This window comes from Carassius auratus, unplaced genomic scaffold, assembly GCF_003368295.1.
Source record: "Carassius auratus strain Wakin unplaced genomic scaffold, ASM336829v1 scaf_tig00216387, whole genome shotgun sequence".
NCBI classification, from domain to species: domain Eukaryota; kingdom Metazoa; phylum Chordata; class Actinopteri; order Cypriniformes; family Cyprinidae; genus Carassius; species Carassius auratus.
Genome location: NW_020528544.1, coordinates 184,568 through 199,848, shown reverse-complemented (window position 1 = coordinate 199,848; position 15,281 = coordinate 184,568). Strand labels below are relative to the sequence as shown.

The 15,281-nt window shown below is 38.7% G+C and overlaps 1 protein-coding gene across 2 annotated transcripts; it reads right to left on the bottom strand.

Annotated features, from left to right (window-relative positions):
- Nucleotides 1-1,316: 1,316 nt before the first annotated feature.
- Nucleotides 1,317-15,068, bottom strand: LOC113097899 (gastrula zinc finger protein XlCGF8.2DB-like). Of its 2 annotated transcripts, XM_026263004.1 has the most exons (3): nt 14,994-15,068; nt 14,680-14,816; nt 1,317-3,568 (listed from the first exon to the last, which is right to left on the bottom strand). In XM_026263004.1, the coding sequence occupies exons 2-3, from the start codon at nt 14,750-14,752 to the stop codon at nt 2,604-2,606; spliced, it is 1,038 nt and encodes a 345-aa protein (XP_026118789.1). In that variant the 5' UTR covers nt 14,753-14,816; nt 14,994-15,068; the 3' UTR covers nt 1,317-2,603. The 2 variants fall into 2 exon arrangements, with proteins under 2 accessions (XP_026118789.1, XP_026118788.1); XM_026263003.1 differs by having other exon boundaries at nt 14,680-15,037.
- Nucleotides 15,069-15,281: the final 213 nt, after the last annotated feature.

The following is a 15,281-nucleotide window of genomic DNA, read 5'->3' as shown; positions in this document are numbered from 1 at the left end:
CAATTCTTCGTCATCAGTTATGAACCTAGGTGTGCTATTTGATCGCAATCTTTCCTTAGAAAGCCACGTTTGTAGCATTTGTAAAACTGCATTTTTCCATCTCAAAAATATATCTAAATAACGGCCTATGCTCTCAATGTCAAATGCAGAAATGTTAAATCATGCATTTATGACCTCAAGGTTAGATTATTGTACTGCTTTATTGGGTGGTTGTTCTGCATGCTTAGTAAACAAACTACAGCTAGTCAAAAATGCAGCAGCAAGAGTTCTTACTAGAACCAGGAAGTATGACCATATTAGCCCGGTCCTGTCAACACTGCACTGGCTCCCTATCAAACATCGTATAGATTTTAAAATATTGCTTATAACTTATAAAGCCCTGAATGGTTTAGCACCTCAGTATTTGAAAGAGCTCCTATTACATTATAATCCTCTACGTCCGCTATGTTCTCAAAACTCAAAAGAATATCAAAATCAACTGCGGGCTGCAGATCCTTTTCCTATTTGGCGCCTAAACTCTGGAATAACCTACCTAACATTGTTCGGGAGGCAGACACACTCTTGCAGTTTAAATCTAGATTAAAGACCCATCTCTTTAACCTGGCTTACACATAACATACTAATATGCTTTTAATATCCAAATCTGTTAAAGGATTTTTAGGCTGCATTAATTAGGTAAACCGGAACCGGGAACACTTCCCATAACACCCGATGTACTTGCTACATCATTAGAAAAATGGCATCTACGCTAATATTAGTCTGTTTCTCTCTTATTCTGAGGTCACTGTAGCCACCAAATCCAGTCTGTATCCAGATAAGAGGGTCACTGCAGTCACCCGGATCCAGTACGTATCCAGACCAGATGGTGGATCAGCACCTAGAAAGGACCTCTACTGCCCTGAAAGACAGCGGAGACCAGGACAACTAGAGCCCCAGAAACAGATCCCCTGTAAAGACCTTGTCTCAGAGGAGCACCAGGACAAGACCACAGGAAACAGATGATTCTTCTGCACAATCTAACTTTGCTGCAGCCTGGAATTGAACTACTGGTTTCGTCTGGTCAGAGGAGAACTGGCCCCCAACTGAGCCTGGTTTCTCCGAAGGTTTTTTTCTCCATTCTGTCACCGATGGAGTTTCGGTTCCTTGCCGCTGTCACCTCTGGCTTGCTTAGTTGGGGTCACTTCATTTACAGCGATATCGTTGACTTGATTGCAAATAAATGCACAGACACTATTTAACTGAACAGAGATGACATCACTGAATTCAAAGATGAACTGCCTTTAACTATCATTTTGCATTATTGACACACTGTTTTCATAATGAATGTTGTTCACTTGCTTTGATGCAATGTATTTTGTTTAAAACGCTATATAAATAAAGGTGACGACTTGACTTGACAAGAGCTCATTGTGGCCCAAAGGGGGATGTACTCTAACTGTGCGTTCACACCGCCACCATCGAGAGCATCAAAAATCGCACTGGTCGCTCTCCTAACAACGCTGTAAAAAGCATACGTGAACACTCTGATGAAGATTGAATGCTTATCTTATATTAAAAGGCGGCCGCAAAGGAAACAAGCTTGTTGATCTTGTGCAGACTAACCCCATTAAATGTTGTGGACGAAGTATTAAGAGACTTTACCTTATAATGTATAAAGCATCGTAAAAATACTTTTTGCAAGCAAAAATCCTGCATTGAAAATATAATCAAGTATAAACATTACTTAATGTAAGTATAATCAGGGAAATTTGTTTCAAAGTAAACTGGGACTACTGTACTATTACTTATTATACCATTAGATTATTATTCCTATAACGTTACTGCACATCAGCAACTCACCGGGAAGACAAACAATCTCACACACATATTGAAAATGTGAAATGCTGCAGGCTGGTTTAAAGTGTGCCCCAAAAACAATCCTTACAGACTGACTAATACATACTGTAGTAGCCGTAGTGAAGTCATTTCATTTGTGATTTGCCAGTTACATCAATTATGTAAAATCACAGCAAGTTGGAAGTTTATTTATCTAAAATGCAGATTCCAATGTATTAAACAGAGTTAAATATGGGAACTATGTCTCTGTACAATATAAACTACATTCACAAAAAACTACTTTCACCATTTCCTGGAGCCATTTTAAAAAAGCTCTTTAAGGGGTTATTCACATCGGTCTTGTTTGGGTTGATTGAATCAAACTCAAGTTAATTTCCTCCTTTGGTGCAGATCTTTTGGGCAGGTGTGAATACAGGAATCGCACCAAACAACCGTACCGAGACCCAGCTGAGGAGCTGGTTTCAGTCCGCTTCCAAACAAACTCTGGTACAGTTGAATGGCTTAACCAATGAATGGATGACCTTAGCACACGTGTTGTTTTGTTTACAGTTCCTGGTTCACTTGCAAAAAGGGCAGAGTGAAAGAGAAACCGGACCAAAGCAAGTGAACTAGTGGACTTTCTGATGTGAATACACCCTAAAACTCTTTCCACAGAAAGAACACAAATAGGATCTCACATCTACATTCTCTCAGGTATATCTGTAAGTGTGATGGCAAATGAAATTATTACACTGAGCTAAAATACTTTCTTCTTCCTGCAGTGATTTTTAAAATTGCTCTATTTTGTAAACCTCTTGCCACACTGGTCGACACTTCGATTGCTTCCTAGAATGGATTTGCAAATGCCGTTTCAGGTCTCTTTGATATGTGAAACTCTTTTTACACTGTTGGCACGCAAACGGCTTTTCTCCAGTGTGTAGTCTGATGTGAATGTTAAGGTTTCCTTTTTGTGTGAAACTCATTCCACACTGTTGGCAAGTGTAAGGGCTATCTCCAGTGTGAATCCTCATGTGGACATCAAGGTTTCCTTTTCGACTGAAACTTTTTTCACACTGCTTGCAGGAAAAGGGGTTTTCTCCAGTGTGAATTCTCATGTGGACATTAAGGTTTCCAAGTTGATCGAAACTCCTTCCACACTGAGAACACGTGTAAGGCTTCTCTCCTGTGTGAGTTCTCTGGTGGGCATTAAGAGTTGGTCTATGTGTAAAACTTCTTCCACACTGAGAGCATGTGTAAGGCTTCACTCCAGTATGAATTCTTGCATGGCTTTCAAGGCTTCCTCTTCGAGTGAAACCTTTTCCACAGTGTCTGCAGATGAAAGGCTTCTCTCCCGTGTGGACTCTCATGTGGTACCTAAGGTTTTCTTTTCTGCTGTAACATTTTCCACACTGTTGGCAGGTGAATGCGCTGTCAGTGTGAATCCTCATGTGGACCGTAAAGGCTCTTTTTTGGTCAAAACTCTTTCCACACTGTTGGCAGGTGAAGGGCTTCTCTCCAGTGTGATCTCTCATGTGGATTTTAAGATGTTCATGTTGACTGAAACTTTTCCCACAGTGTTTGCAGGTAAAACGACTCCTAGATCCTGTCTTCTGAGCTCTTTTTCGTAAGGAAACTTTTTTTTTTGTCTGCGAGCGATTATGCTTTTCAGTTACAAAATCATGATGTTTGTCATCCTGATCTTTCTCTTCCGTTTCATCCAGTTCTTGACTCTCCTCTTTCAGTGCAATCAGGTCTGAGGGGGGAAAAGAAATTAACTCCAGTTTAAAGCCAAAATATAACAGGCATAAAAACATTTAGACACATAAACGGTGGCGTAGTGTCTGGGCATGCAGGGTATGCACATGCAAATGGGCCCGGGCCAATAGGGGGCCCGCCACAGTTGCCAACTTTCGCGAGACAAAAACACAACTGGAGCTTCAAAAACAAGCCCAAAATAAGCCCAATATTATTTGATAATTTATTTTCCGCATTATCATTTATTAACAATAAATGAGCCTGCAACATATTAGACTGAAACCATTGCTTTATTATAAAAGGATAAACTGATTAGGAAAAAAAGGATAAAAATAAATAAAAATCAAAGCAGAGAGAACGCACTTTCCTTATCTCCGATCACCTGTGAGGCTGAATCGGATTGGAGAGAAGGAAAAGGACAAAAAGACAAGAAGGGATAGACAAGAGCATTAAGGGTAGCTGTAAAATATATTTAGCTTAATAAAATAAAATTCTCCACTTCGTTGGAGGCATTGTTTGTAGAAATTCTAATACGTGTATTTCTGTAGATCATAGAGTGTGCCGCCTGCACGTTGAATGTGATATTACTCCAATGAGGGGGATAAGGGGGCGGATTCAGTGGAATGTTTTAACGAATGTTACGCCACAGCAATTATATGATTGCACTGATTTGGCTATTGAGAGTGAGGAGTCACGTGCCGATTTGGGTTGATTTGGGAGGTGCCTGAGCCAAATGGCCATGATGGCAGGATACGCTATCGGTTGCCAGGGGCAATGCCTTCAGAACTTCACAGAGGCGCGACTAAACATCTTTCATTTTTGTGCATTTATTTTGTCGTCGGAACAGATCGAGATGGATCTACAAATATGAGAAAGAAAATGAAGAAATTAAAGCAATGCAAAAACATAAGGCGAAAGAAAGGGGACCTTACAGGAACAAGCTCACACCAAGCGCAAAACAGCGGTGTTTGGAGAAGCTCTCAGGGATGCAAAATATCAACCCATACGAGCTCCCTGCAGCGGCACAGAGACCTGAACAATTCACCTCAGTGCACACATATGGATATCGGGAATTATATTGTTTATGATGTAAGTCACCTTGCATTCACGCTGTTAATGGCTTTAATCTAACCCGGACATTTACATCTCGCAATCACACATTTAACTACCCTAGCTAACCCAGAACCGGTTTGTCCACTTTGCAGCCCCCAACACAAAAACCTGGTACAGTATGTGTCATTGGGCTAAAATCAAATAATAACTAAACATACACAGCTTTAGCCTACATCAAAACATTGAACATCTCGTTACAATCTAGTGTTTATGAAACAGCCGCAGTTAATTACTTTGTCATTTTGGTCAAGAAGTGCATTCTAAATGCAGTGTAATTACAATACACTAAAATGCATGTGAATAAACTTACTTTGGCCAGTACAACACTGTTTTCATCACCTGCTGTAGATGGACCCAGCCACAGCAGAAAGCCTCGTAACTTTCCAAAGACTTGCGGCTTTTAAACTCCTGCATTGTGTAGTAACTTAAACCAAAAACAATATAGTTCCCAATGTCCATATGTGTACGTGGATGTAAATGGTCAAGGTCTCTGTGCCGCTTGAGAGCTTTTCCAAATACCGCTGTTTTGCGCTTGGTGTAACCTAAAAAAAACTGTATTCCATTGTTCCTATGTTTTCCATATGTATCGTGAGAGGTACTGGAGCAGTTTGTAACGCAGCAGTAACTTCCAGGCATGGTAAAACAGTGCAGAATTGCGAGAACCTCCTCTACTACAGAGTTAACAACACATGTAAACAATCCTGTTTCGCCGCTGGTATCCTGCCAACATGGCGGAGACCGTGATATCGAGGGAGGTGCTTTGTGCTTTGACGACAACTTCTCATTCTCAATATCTGTAAGCAGACAGTGTCAATCAATGTATCAGTATTAATGTACACCAAAGATGTAAAGAAAACGAAGTTGCTTGTCAGATTTTCCTAACAAGCAACCATATATTCTTTAATAAGCCCAAAAAATGCCACCCGTGCTGTTTTAACGCGACTTACAAAAAAAAAAAGCCCAAAGTCGCGTATTATAAGCGGACTTGGCAACTATGGGGCCCGCCCCAGCTTTTAATAAATCAATAAATAAATTTAATTTCATTTTAATTTGTGGCCGCAATAAATATATATTTTTATGCATGTCATGTGTAGTAATTCATTATTTCTCCGTAATGTCTAATTTCTCTGTCATTTCTTGTTTGCATTTATATATTTTTTTGCACTCCGCGGCTGCCGTAGACTACTACGCCATCATTAATTTACATGACACATCGTCGCGCCCAAAAAAAAAGAAAACTGTGTGAGAGGATACTATAGCGGCTATCAACGTGAACATTAAGGATTGAAAATATAAATATAAAAGTGTGGCCTTAAAGAGAAAAGAGAAGGTGGAGAAGTTGGTCATGACACAAAAACTACCCAAAATAGACAGTTTTTTTGCAGACCTAACATTAGTGCGAAGGACAACAACGACATCGAAGATGAGAGGGAAGTTTTGTCAGCTAATAGCAGTTGCACATCTTTGGATGAGAACAACAATGCAGCTGACAGCTTCATGAGGTGCAGAGAGTCGGGGAGCGAAGAAGCAGTCGCAGACGAGCTGGATATCCGGAGGGAAATATGTCACGGGTTACCCAACAGATAAATTATAGTAAATTAAGTAAATTATACAGACACACTGTGTCACAAGTTTCATGCAAACCCCCCAGTCCATTTCCTCGAGATCCATTGCAAGGACACAGGTGCTTTTCGACAAGTTTTTACTCCACCACAGCAAAAGCTGGTATTCAGCTACCAAGATCCTGGCTGTGTTACTCGCCTAAGCTTGACGCTGCATATTGTGAACCATGCTGGTTATTTGCTGACCGCAGTCACAAAAGCTACAACATGGCAAGGACACAAGGAATAAGAACATGGCAGACCCTGTCAAATAAAATTTTCAAGCATGAAGGCAAAGAGTGCCATGTAGCAGCTTGCACTGTTTATGATCAGTGGCGTCTGCATGGAACTACCGATGAGGCGTCATAACAGCAAATCCATCAACAAGTTAATTTTTGGAGGCAGGTTATAGACCGCATCATTAATGTCACTTTAACTCTGGCATCAAACAACCTTGCATTTCGTGGACACTTCGAAGACACTAAAAGTGTAAATAAAGGTAATTTTCTCTCCATCATCGACCTACTGGCCAAGTATGATCCATATTTGAAGGAGCTGCTCAATTGTCCTGCTGGTTCTGTTAAATATCTCAGCCCAGAAATCCAAAATGATCTGATTGGTGAGGTCTCTGAGTCTGTCCAGAAAGATATTATCAGTGAAATTAAAGCTGCACCGTTTTTCTCTGTGATCATGGATACGACTCAAGATGTATCTAAAGTGGATCAGATGAGTCAAATCTTTTGGTATGTAATCGTCGAGAGAGAAAGCCAGGGTGCTGCAATGGCTGTGAAAATCAACTAGTCTTTTCTGGGATTCCAGCAAATGCCTGACTCGTCTGCTGGCACAATAGCCAATGAAATTTTACGTTTGGTTGAGGAAAAGCGTCTTGATATTTCAAAATGCCGCAGCCAAGGATTTGATGGGGCTGTGAACATGAGTGGCATATACAAAGGAGTTCAGGCAGGGATACAGGAGAGACAACCAAATGCCACTCATGTACACTGTGCTGCCCATAATTTAAATCTGGTTCTCAATGAAGTCAATAACCGAGCTGACAAAGTTTTACAACACCATGGAAAAATGTTACAGGCAAAGGATACTGTTCTTCTTAAAGCTACAGAATTACTCGAAACTGCCATCGTGGAGTTGACAAGGTTCAGGGAAAATTTAGAAGAGGCAAAAGCAACCGCACAATTCATGGCTGAAAAGAGGGGAGTGAAACAAATCTTTGAAAAGGAAAGAATTAGAAGAGCAAAGCGCCATTTCGATGAATTCTGTCAGGATGAACGTTTGGCTGATGCTGAAAGTTACTTCAAGGTAAATATTTTCAACACTTGCCTAGACAATATAATTTCCCAGCTGCGTCGGCGATTTTCAGCTTTGCGATCAGTTGCCGATTTGTTTAGAGTGATCCAGCCACGTATACTTGCAAAACTGAGGAGAAGGACGCGATATACGAAGGGGACAGAGGTTAGTGGAGAGATACAACCAAGACTTGTCTCCAGCCCTTCCACAACAATTGATCGCATTCCGTGCTGCCTTTAAAAGACAAATCTCTGGGATGAAAACTGTTCAAGATCTGGCCAATTTTTGATTGTTCAAAACAATTCTGTCACATCTAGCTTCAGTGACATGTGCACCGTTTTATTTATTTCTCTTACCATCCCTGTTACTGTTGCTTCAGCGGAGTGCTCATTTTCGAAATTGAAACTAATAAAACATTTGTTGCGGAGCACCATGTCGCAAAACAGACTATCGGGACTGGCAATTCTTTCCATCGAGAATGTACAAAGCCATAAATTAAGCACCATATTCATCGTGGATGAATTTGCCGAAAGAAAGGCCCGGTGAATGCAACTAAAATGAGTGAGTAGTTTTGTGTTTTTACATTTTGGGCGACTGTGCCAAGATCAGTAGTTTTATTTTTATTTTTTTCACACCTGGCATCCCACTCAAAGTTTTTCTTATATATGTTCCAATAAGTTTACACTATAAAATCTGGCAAAATATAATATTATTATTATTAATATATATATATATATTTTTTTACAATTATCTTATTTATATAAGCCATTTTTACAAGAATGGACTACAGTTGAGGGAACCCAACCTCCTTATTCTTGATAAAATATAATTTAGTGCTGCAACGACGCGTTGATGTCATCGATTACGTTGACTACAAAAATACATCGACATGCGCGAAATGCGTCGACGCATCACACTGTTTACATCTCGCGTAATGGCATACTGGGAATGGAGAAAGTTGCATTATATCACAAAAACAGAGACCACTGTTATCAAAAGTATTGGAATACTTTAAACAGAGGCCAAATCAAATGGCCCTTTGTTCCCTTTGAAAAACCGATATGGTGTAACACGGCAGCACAACTGCAATGCACAAGCAGATCAGAGGAAAACATCCTGGTGCTCTCCGGTGTTACAGTTTAACTGGTTACCGTGTGATCTGGGGACCAACTTCCTGGTTCAGGTCTCTGCTGCAGATGTGATGGAACAACTGCAGCAGATTCGGCGATTCTAAAAGTACAAACTGATTTGATATTATTAAGTGTCTAATAAACGAGACTTGCTCATTGCATGATTCTGATATTCTTGTAAAGATTACGAGTTATTAGAATGATCACCCACAGTGGCTGAAGTAAGGATAAAATAAAAAAATAAAGTAAGTGTGTTGGCGTCGGTTTCGAACACGCGTTAGGGGCCGTTCACATATCGCACCTAAAAACGCATGTAAAATGCTAGTCGCGCCGCTTTCTCCTTCTTTCCAAAGTGCTCGGGCAGTTGCACCCCTGGGGCGTCTGCCATTGCTAAGCAACCATGACGTGCTCTCTCCATGAAGACGCGGAAATTTCAGCAAAGGATAAATGGATTTGCAGCACTAAAAATCGCTTGCAGTAGCTCTGCAACTAAATTTATTTCAAAAGGGCAATCCATATACAGCTATGATCAGCTGTTCCCTCATCATTTCTGAGACAACAGTCACAAACCACCGAGCTACCCCGAATCAGCTCCAGATCTCTGGAAACCATGCTAAACCATAGCAGAACCCTGACTACGTTTTATGGTTTGTGATGCTAAAGAACATTTCATGACGTCTCAGACAACTGTAAATTTATGGCTACTGTGGTTTAATTATAAACGCTATCATAAGCTCATATTTACCGTAGTAAAATAATATTTTTTTATACTGTAAAAACTTCAAGCACATTGGTTGAAAATGAATAAAGGTTGAAATATTATATCAGAAGTTGTACTTATATTTTTTTGTAAAGTTATCCAAAGGATTCATTAGCTAATCAAAAAAAGAACATTAGATTAATTATTTATTGTAATAAAAATAATCGGTAGAGTAGTCGACTAATCGGGAAAAATAATTGTTAGATTAGTCGACAGAAAAAATAATCGTTAGTTGCAGCTCTAATATATTTGCTTCTTGGCCTAAGTGCAACTCTCTGGCTAAAGCGCAGAACAGTGCAGTTTTATGGACAGAACTGCGTGAGCTTTGTATTTTGGGTTAAGCTGAGTTGTTTCGACATTGTGGATAAAAGAATAATAGAAACAAAATGTATTAGCCTTTTTACCTGTTATTATCAATCTAAAATCTACAGTGACATATGTTTGGTATAGTAATTTCTTTATACATTACATTGAATGTCTGTAAATGTCTCTTTGATGTGTGTGTGTGTGGGGGGGGGGGTGGTGTAAGGGTGGCCCGTATTTTTTTTGCCGGGACTGACTTGTTACACCACTGCACATAAAGCTTTAACTCAAACAAGTATTTAGCACATTTCCCAAAAACATCTTTGCACTTTGAGATGCTGCGAAAGTAGATGACTATTTGGGAGCTACGCCAGCTTGACCAGTTGTCTGAAGCATGTATAGAATCGTGCCAATTCGTTAATGGCAGAAACATAGGGCTGGGCGATATATTTAACGATATGATCATGCGCATCTAATCAGTAAAGCTGCTTCTGTGATCACCGCTAAAATCGCCATCACCTGCTTATAATTGGAGTGGCATTTAATTGACAGAGCCGTAGATCGCTGACAAGCTACGCCATATCGCGTTTATTATCGAAGGCGATTCATCTGCGATAATGAATGCGATATTGCGTAGCTTGCCAGCAATCTACGGCTCTGTCTATTAAATGCCGCTCCAATGCTTTAAAAGAATAAGAATAAGTCAGCCATCACTGACAAGCTATATTTCTTCTCATTCACTATCCAGGTTAAGGTTACATATGTAATAATCCTTCACACAGGTTCATTTGGTGCTGCATCAATAGCTGGTGCTATGGGAACAATACAGTACACACCCGTTCAGACAGACAAACCTGAGGACTCTGATAAACGTGTGCCGCTACACAACTATCATCCACAGACGCACCTACAGATAACGGGAGCAACATTGTTTTATTTGCTCACTAAAGTCCTTTAAGTTAAAAGCAAATGTAGATAACATGCAATAATTCTAACCAAGCGGTGGCTGTAGGCAAAACGTTGTATTATTTATTCTGATTGTGTTTTTGACACATTAATCATGACTTGATTCAATTAATGAATATTTAAGTGAAAAAGGGTGTAATAATGAAAAAACGGTTTATTTTTTACTATTATGTACAACAGGATCTTCCTTTTAAAGGGTTTAAATGAAAGTATATTTTAAGTTTATTATAAGAACAATTAAAAGAACTCCTTGCATCAAAACCACTTCTTGCCTGGTAAAGAATTAACTTGATTTTACAAAAGTCAATAAATTTGCGACAGTTGAAAGTATTATGGTTACACTTTAGAATAAGGTTCCATTAGTTAATGTTAGTTAACTACTTTAGTTAATGATCTAAAGCAAAAACAATCCTTCTGCAGCATTTATTAATCTTAGCTGATGTTAATTTCAACATTTACTAAAACATTATTCAAACCAAAAGTTGTGCTTGTTAACATTAGTTTCACTGTGAATTAGCATGAACTAACAATGAATAACTGTATTTTCATTAACTAACATTAACAAGGATGAATAAATACAGCAATTGATGTATTGTTTCTTGTTTGTTCATGTTAATTAATGAATTAACTAACATTAACTAATGGACCATTATTCTAAAGTGTTAACAGTATTACTATTGACAAGCCAAACATCAGTTTCTGAGTAACATGGATTTAGTCAAGCCAGGTTCTGTCACCTTTTCCAAAGTAAAATCCAAGCACTTTCAAGGTACATTTTCAAGATTTTCCAGGACTTTACAACTGTGGCGGAGCACGTTTACATGCATACTTAAGTTCTTCACTTTAGATGTTATTGTGCTTATATCACATCACCTGCCTGGATTGCTTATAACATCGCCTAAAATAACCAACATACAGTTATAATAAATACATTAAAGAATCTACAGGGTATCTGCAGTATTTTTTAAAATAAAATGTAAGACTTTTTTTAAACCTGCATAAATAAAATGAATACTACATGAACAGGGTAGGCCAATGTCTATGGTCTCAAGACTATACTATAAAATGATTAACAGTTCAAAAACAGATTCTTTACAAATAGTTAAGTTTTCTGTGATGATAAACCGCACATTTCAGCCATTAATGTTTAAACTATTTTAAGACAATGGATTAGTCAAAATCATTTGGATTTTAGAAGGCACAAAATCAGCAAATTGCCAGCAGGTGGCGCTTTTGTAACGGTACAAACATAGACAGTAAAATAAATGGACACAGTTTCTGACGCGCAGACTCAAACGAAGCTTGACGACGTCAGCAACCTGTCTGACAGATGTACATGTTCTAGTAGCTGTGCGTGTAAACTGCCATCGTTAATCTTGCAGAGCCGGCGAGCTTGAGCGGGGAGCTCTTTGGCGTGAGTGAGCAGGAGTAAGTATTCTGATTAATTATTTTGTATAGTATTTTAAAATGTAACGCCAGTAAGCCATATTAAGTTAATTGCCTGCGAGCTTCTCCTCCTGTCTCTACGGTAATGCGACAGAGAGTCGAGTGGTTATGACGTAATCGTTAGCCTATTTTTACAAAAACTGTTTCTACGGGGCCATAATGTAACATAGAAGGTAATGGAGCACTTTATACATTGTCGTGTATCTTTAGAAATAAATAATGGACAAACAGAGTCTTTAAACGCCTCAGATGTAAAGTTATTCGCTGTCAAAGTGACGTCAAAATGAATGGGAGTCAATTGGAATGCTAACGCAAGTGAAGTTCTGCTAAAAGATGGCAGCCCCCACCCGACTTCAACTTCCGGTCAACTTCCTTCCTGCCTGGGTATAAAACTGTTTGTATGAATGTCCTTATGTTTGAAGTTACAATGACGATTAATGTCAATTATGTTTTTTGTGGAGGAAACAACATCATATTACATTCTTCAAATTGGTCATTTTAGTAGCATGAAAAACAAGATGGTTATTCAATTTGGGATTAAAACAAGCAGAAAACAAGCAACAACCATTCCTGATGACTGAAACGGATGATTTCACTGAATCTCACCGTCTACACCGCAGAATTAATTTCTTGTTTACATTGTTTCTGCGGTTTATGATGACAGTATTCGAGAGAGTACAGAATACCTTCAGTGACTGCATGATCTGAACACAACTGTAGCATTCTGAGGATTTTTCCTCACTGGTGACTAATCTGCGCTCAACACCGTGTGTGATGTGTTATAATGCTAACTTTGGGGAAAACACCTGCATAAAGAAACTGTGAGCAGATCTTAAACGAATGCCACAAACAACACTTTTCATTCATTTTCACTTTCAACTTTGATCGCGACAGTCTTAAAGATTTAGTTTAACTGAGCAGGGAAATATCGGTTTACCTTTTATATGGCTTAAAAGCACAAACTCTTCCATGATAAAAAAAAACACACTTAACAGGAGGTTACTCAAATATTTAGTTCTCATTTTAACCAAAATGTTCAAGCCATTGCTGACTGAAGCAGCAAGCTCCCGCTCTGCTCCATCAGAGTCACACATTCGAAAAGATTTTACTACAGCCACACACACATACTCCAGAGGAGCTGCTGATATCATGGAGAAATAAAGATGAACTATTCAGTAAGAAAGCTAATTCTGAAACCAATGGAACTGCATTTTCAAGCACTTCATCAAAAACCCATGCATTATTCAAACCTTGAAAACACTGCATTAAGATTCAAACACCCGTACGAACACTGAAAATGAAAAGTGTCATTAATCACCATGTCATTCCACACCTATAAAAGCTTTGTTCGTCTTCAGAACACAATTTAAGATATTTTGGATAAAAACCCTGCACAAGGCTTGTGACGGTCCCATAGACTGCCAAGAGAAATACACCGTCAGAATAGTCCATCTGCCATCAGTGGTTCAACCGTAATGTTATGAAGCGATGAGAATACTGTTTGTGTGTGAAGAAAATGAAAATAAAGACTTTATTCAACTATTTTTCTCCTATGTGTCTCTCCGCATCATCTTAGCACCATTTTGGAGAACATCCACTGAACGCGACCAGCCAAATCATGTGTTCATCATGCTCGGGGACAAAGAGCTGTGCAAAGAATCGCACTTTAGTTTGACTTCTAACTTTGCTTTACAATCCGTTTATGAAAACATGATAATCAAGAAAAACATACGCAGATTCTGACATTCCTGATTTAATTATTTACAATAATTTACAATTCCAACAACATATGTTTGCATACACACATATATATATATATATATTATTTTCTTCCTTTTATTTGTTTTTGTATATTTAGCCTATATTTCAGTATGTTCATATTTAAACCCCTTACACACGGAGCGTTGATCCCAGAAAAGGGTCAAGACATTTCTGGAGTGAATGTAAACACGTCCCAGGACTGATCCCAGGATGAGAAGCTAATAAACATCGCTGAGAATGTGCCCTGTGTGAACAAGAGTCACAAACAAATAATTATCTACATTTTATTGCAGTCATACACACATTATTTACAGTTTGTCATGCGTTATTTGAAAGGTGAGCTTTTATGCAGACTCGTTTCAAGTCTCAAAATGTTTTTATGATGCATAATTAATTTAAACAGTTATGTCATAAGGAATATATTGTGGACACTTTAATTAATGCTGAAAAATACAAAGCCTGTATACAAATGAAGTTGTATACAACTGAAATGGTAATCATTTAACAAATATTTTCAGGTTTTATTAACTTTCATGTCATGTTTGCTTGTTCTTCATTATATGATGTCTTCACATTGCTGTGCTGCACCAGACATTAACTGCATTACTGACTTTACTCTCTCACAAGAATAAAGTCAATCTCATGAATCCCAAATCTTCTTCTCTGTAGAGGTCGACACTTTAATGAGGATCAAATGAGTTCAGCTTTGAGAATGAAAACCAACCTGTCTGTTCTCGTTTCACTGTGATTGAATCTTCAATCGTGAGGTCTTCTCTCTCCTCTTTAATTAAAGCCATCGTTACAATCCTGTGACACCTGGATCTCAGTCACTTCAGCAGGACTTGTCTGCCTTTGGACACTCTGTCATGTTTAAGATGAGACAAATTAAGAAACAGAAAAATAAATCCAAACCACATCTCTGTGGGCGTCTCAATCAGCTCCAGTTCAGCTGTCAGTGCACTGGCGAGAGAGTCAGACAGCTTGATTAAGCGGTCTGATGACACACAAGCAAACAAATCAAAACTAAAACTGAAACACCTCTTTAGCCGAATCGCAACAGATACAGGAGCGCGACGCGGTCTTGTGACGTCAAACTGCCAAACCAAAATAAAGGTTCCGTTTGAAAAATTAAATCATTCACTAAATTCCAGGAGTTTCATTACCCGTAAAATGGGTGTTTAAACGGAACACTTATCATGCGCATAACGGTTTCTTCTTTTTTTCTTTTTTTGCGGGTGCATTTTCGATCAAATAATGAATGATAAAAACGTCTGCGATGGTTAATAAGGGGGAAAACAGTCATTCAGATTAAACATTTCATCTAGA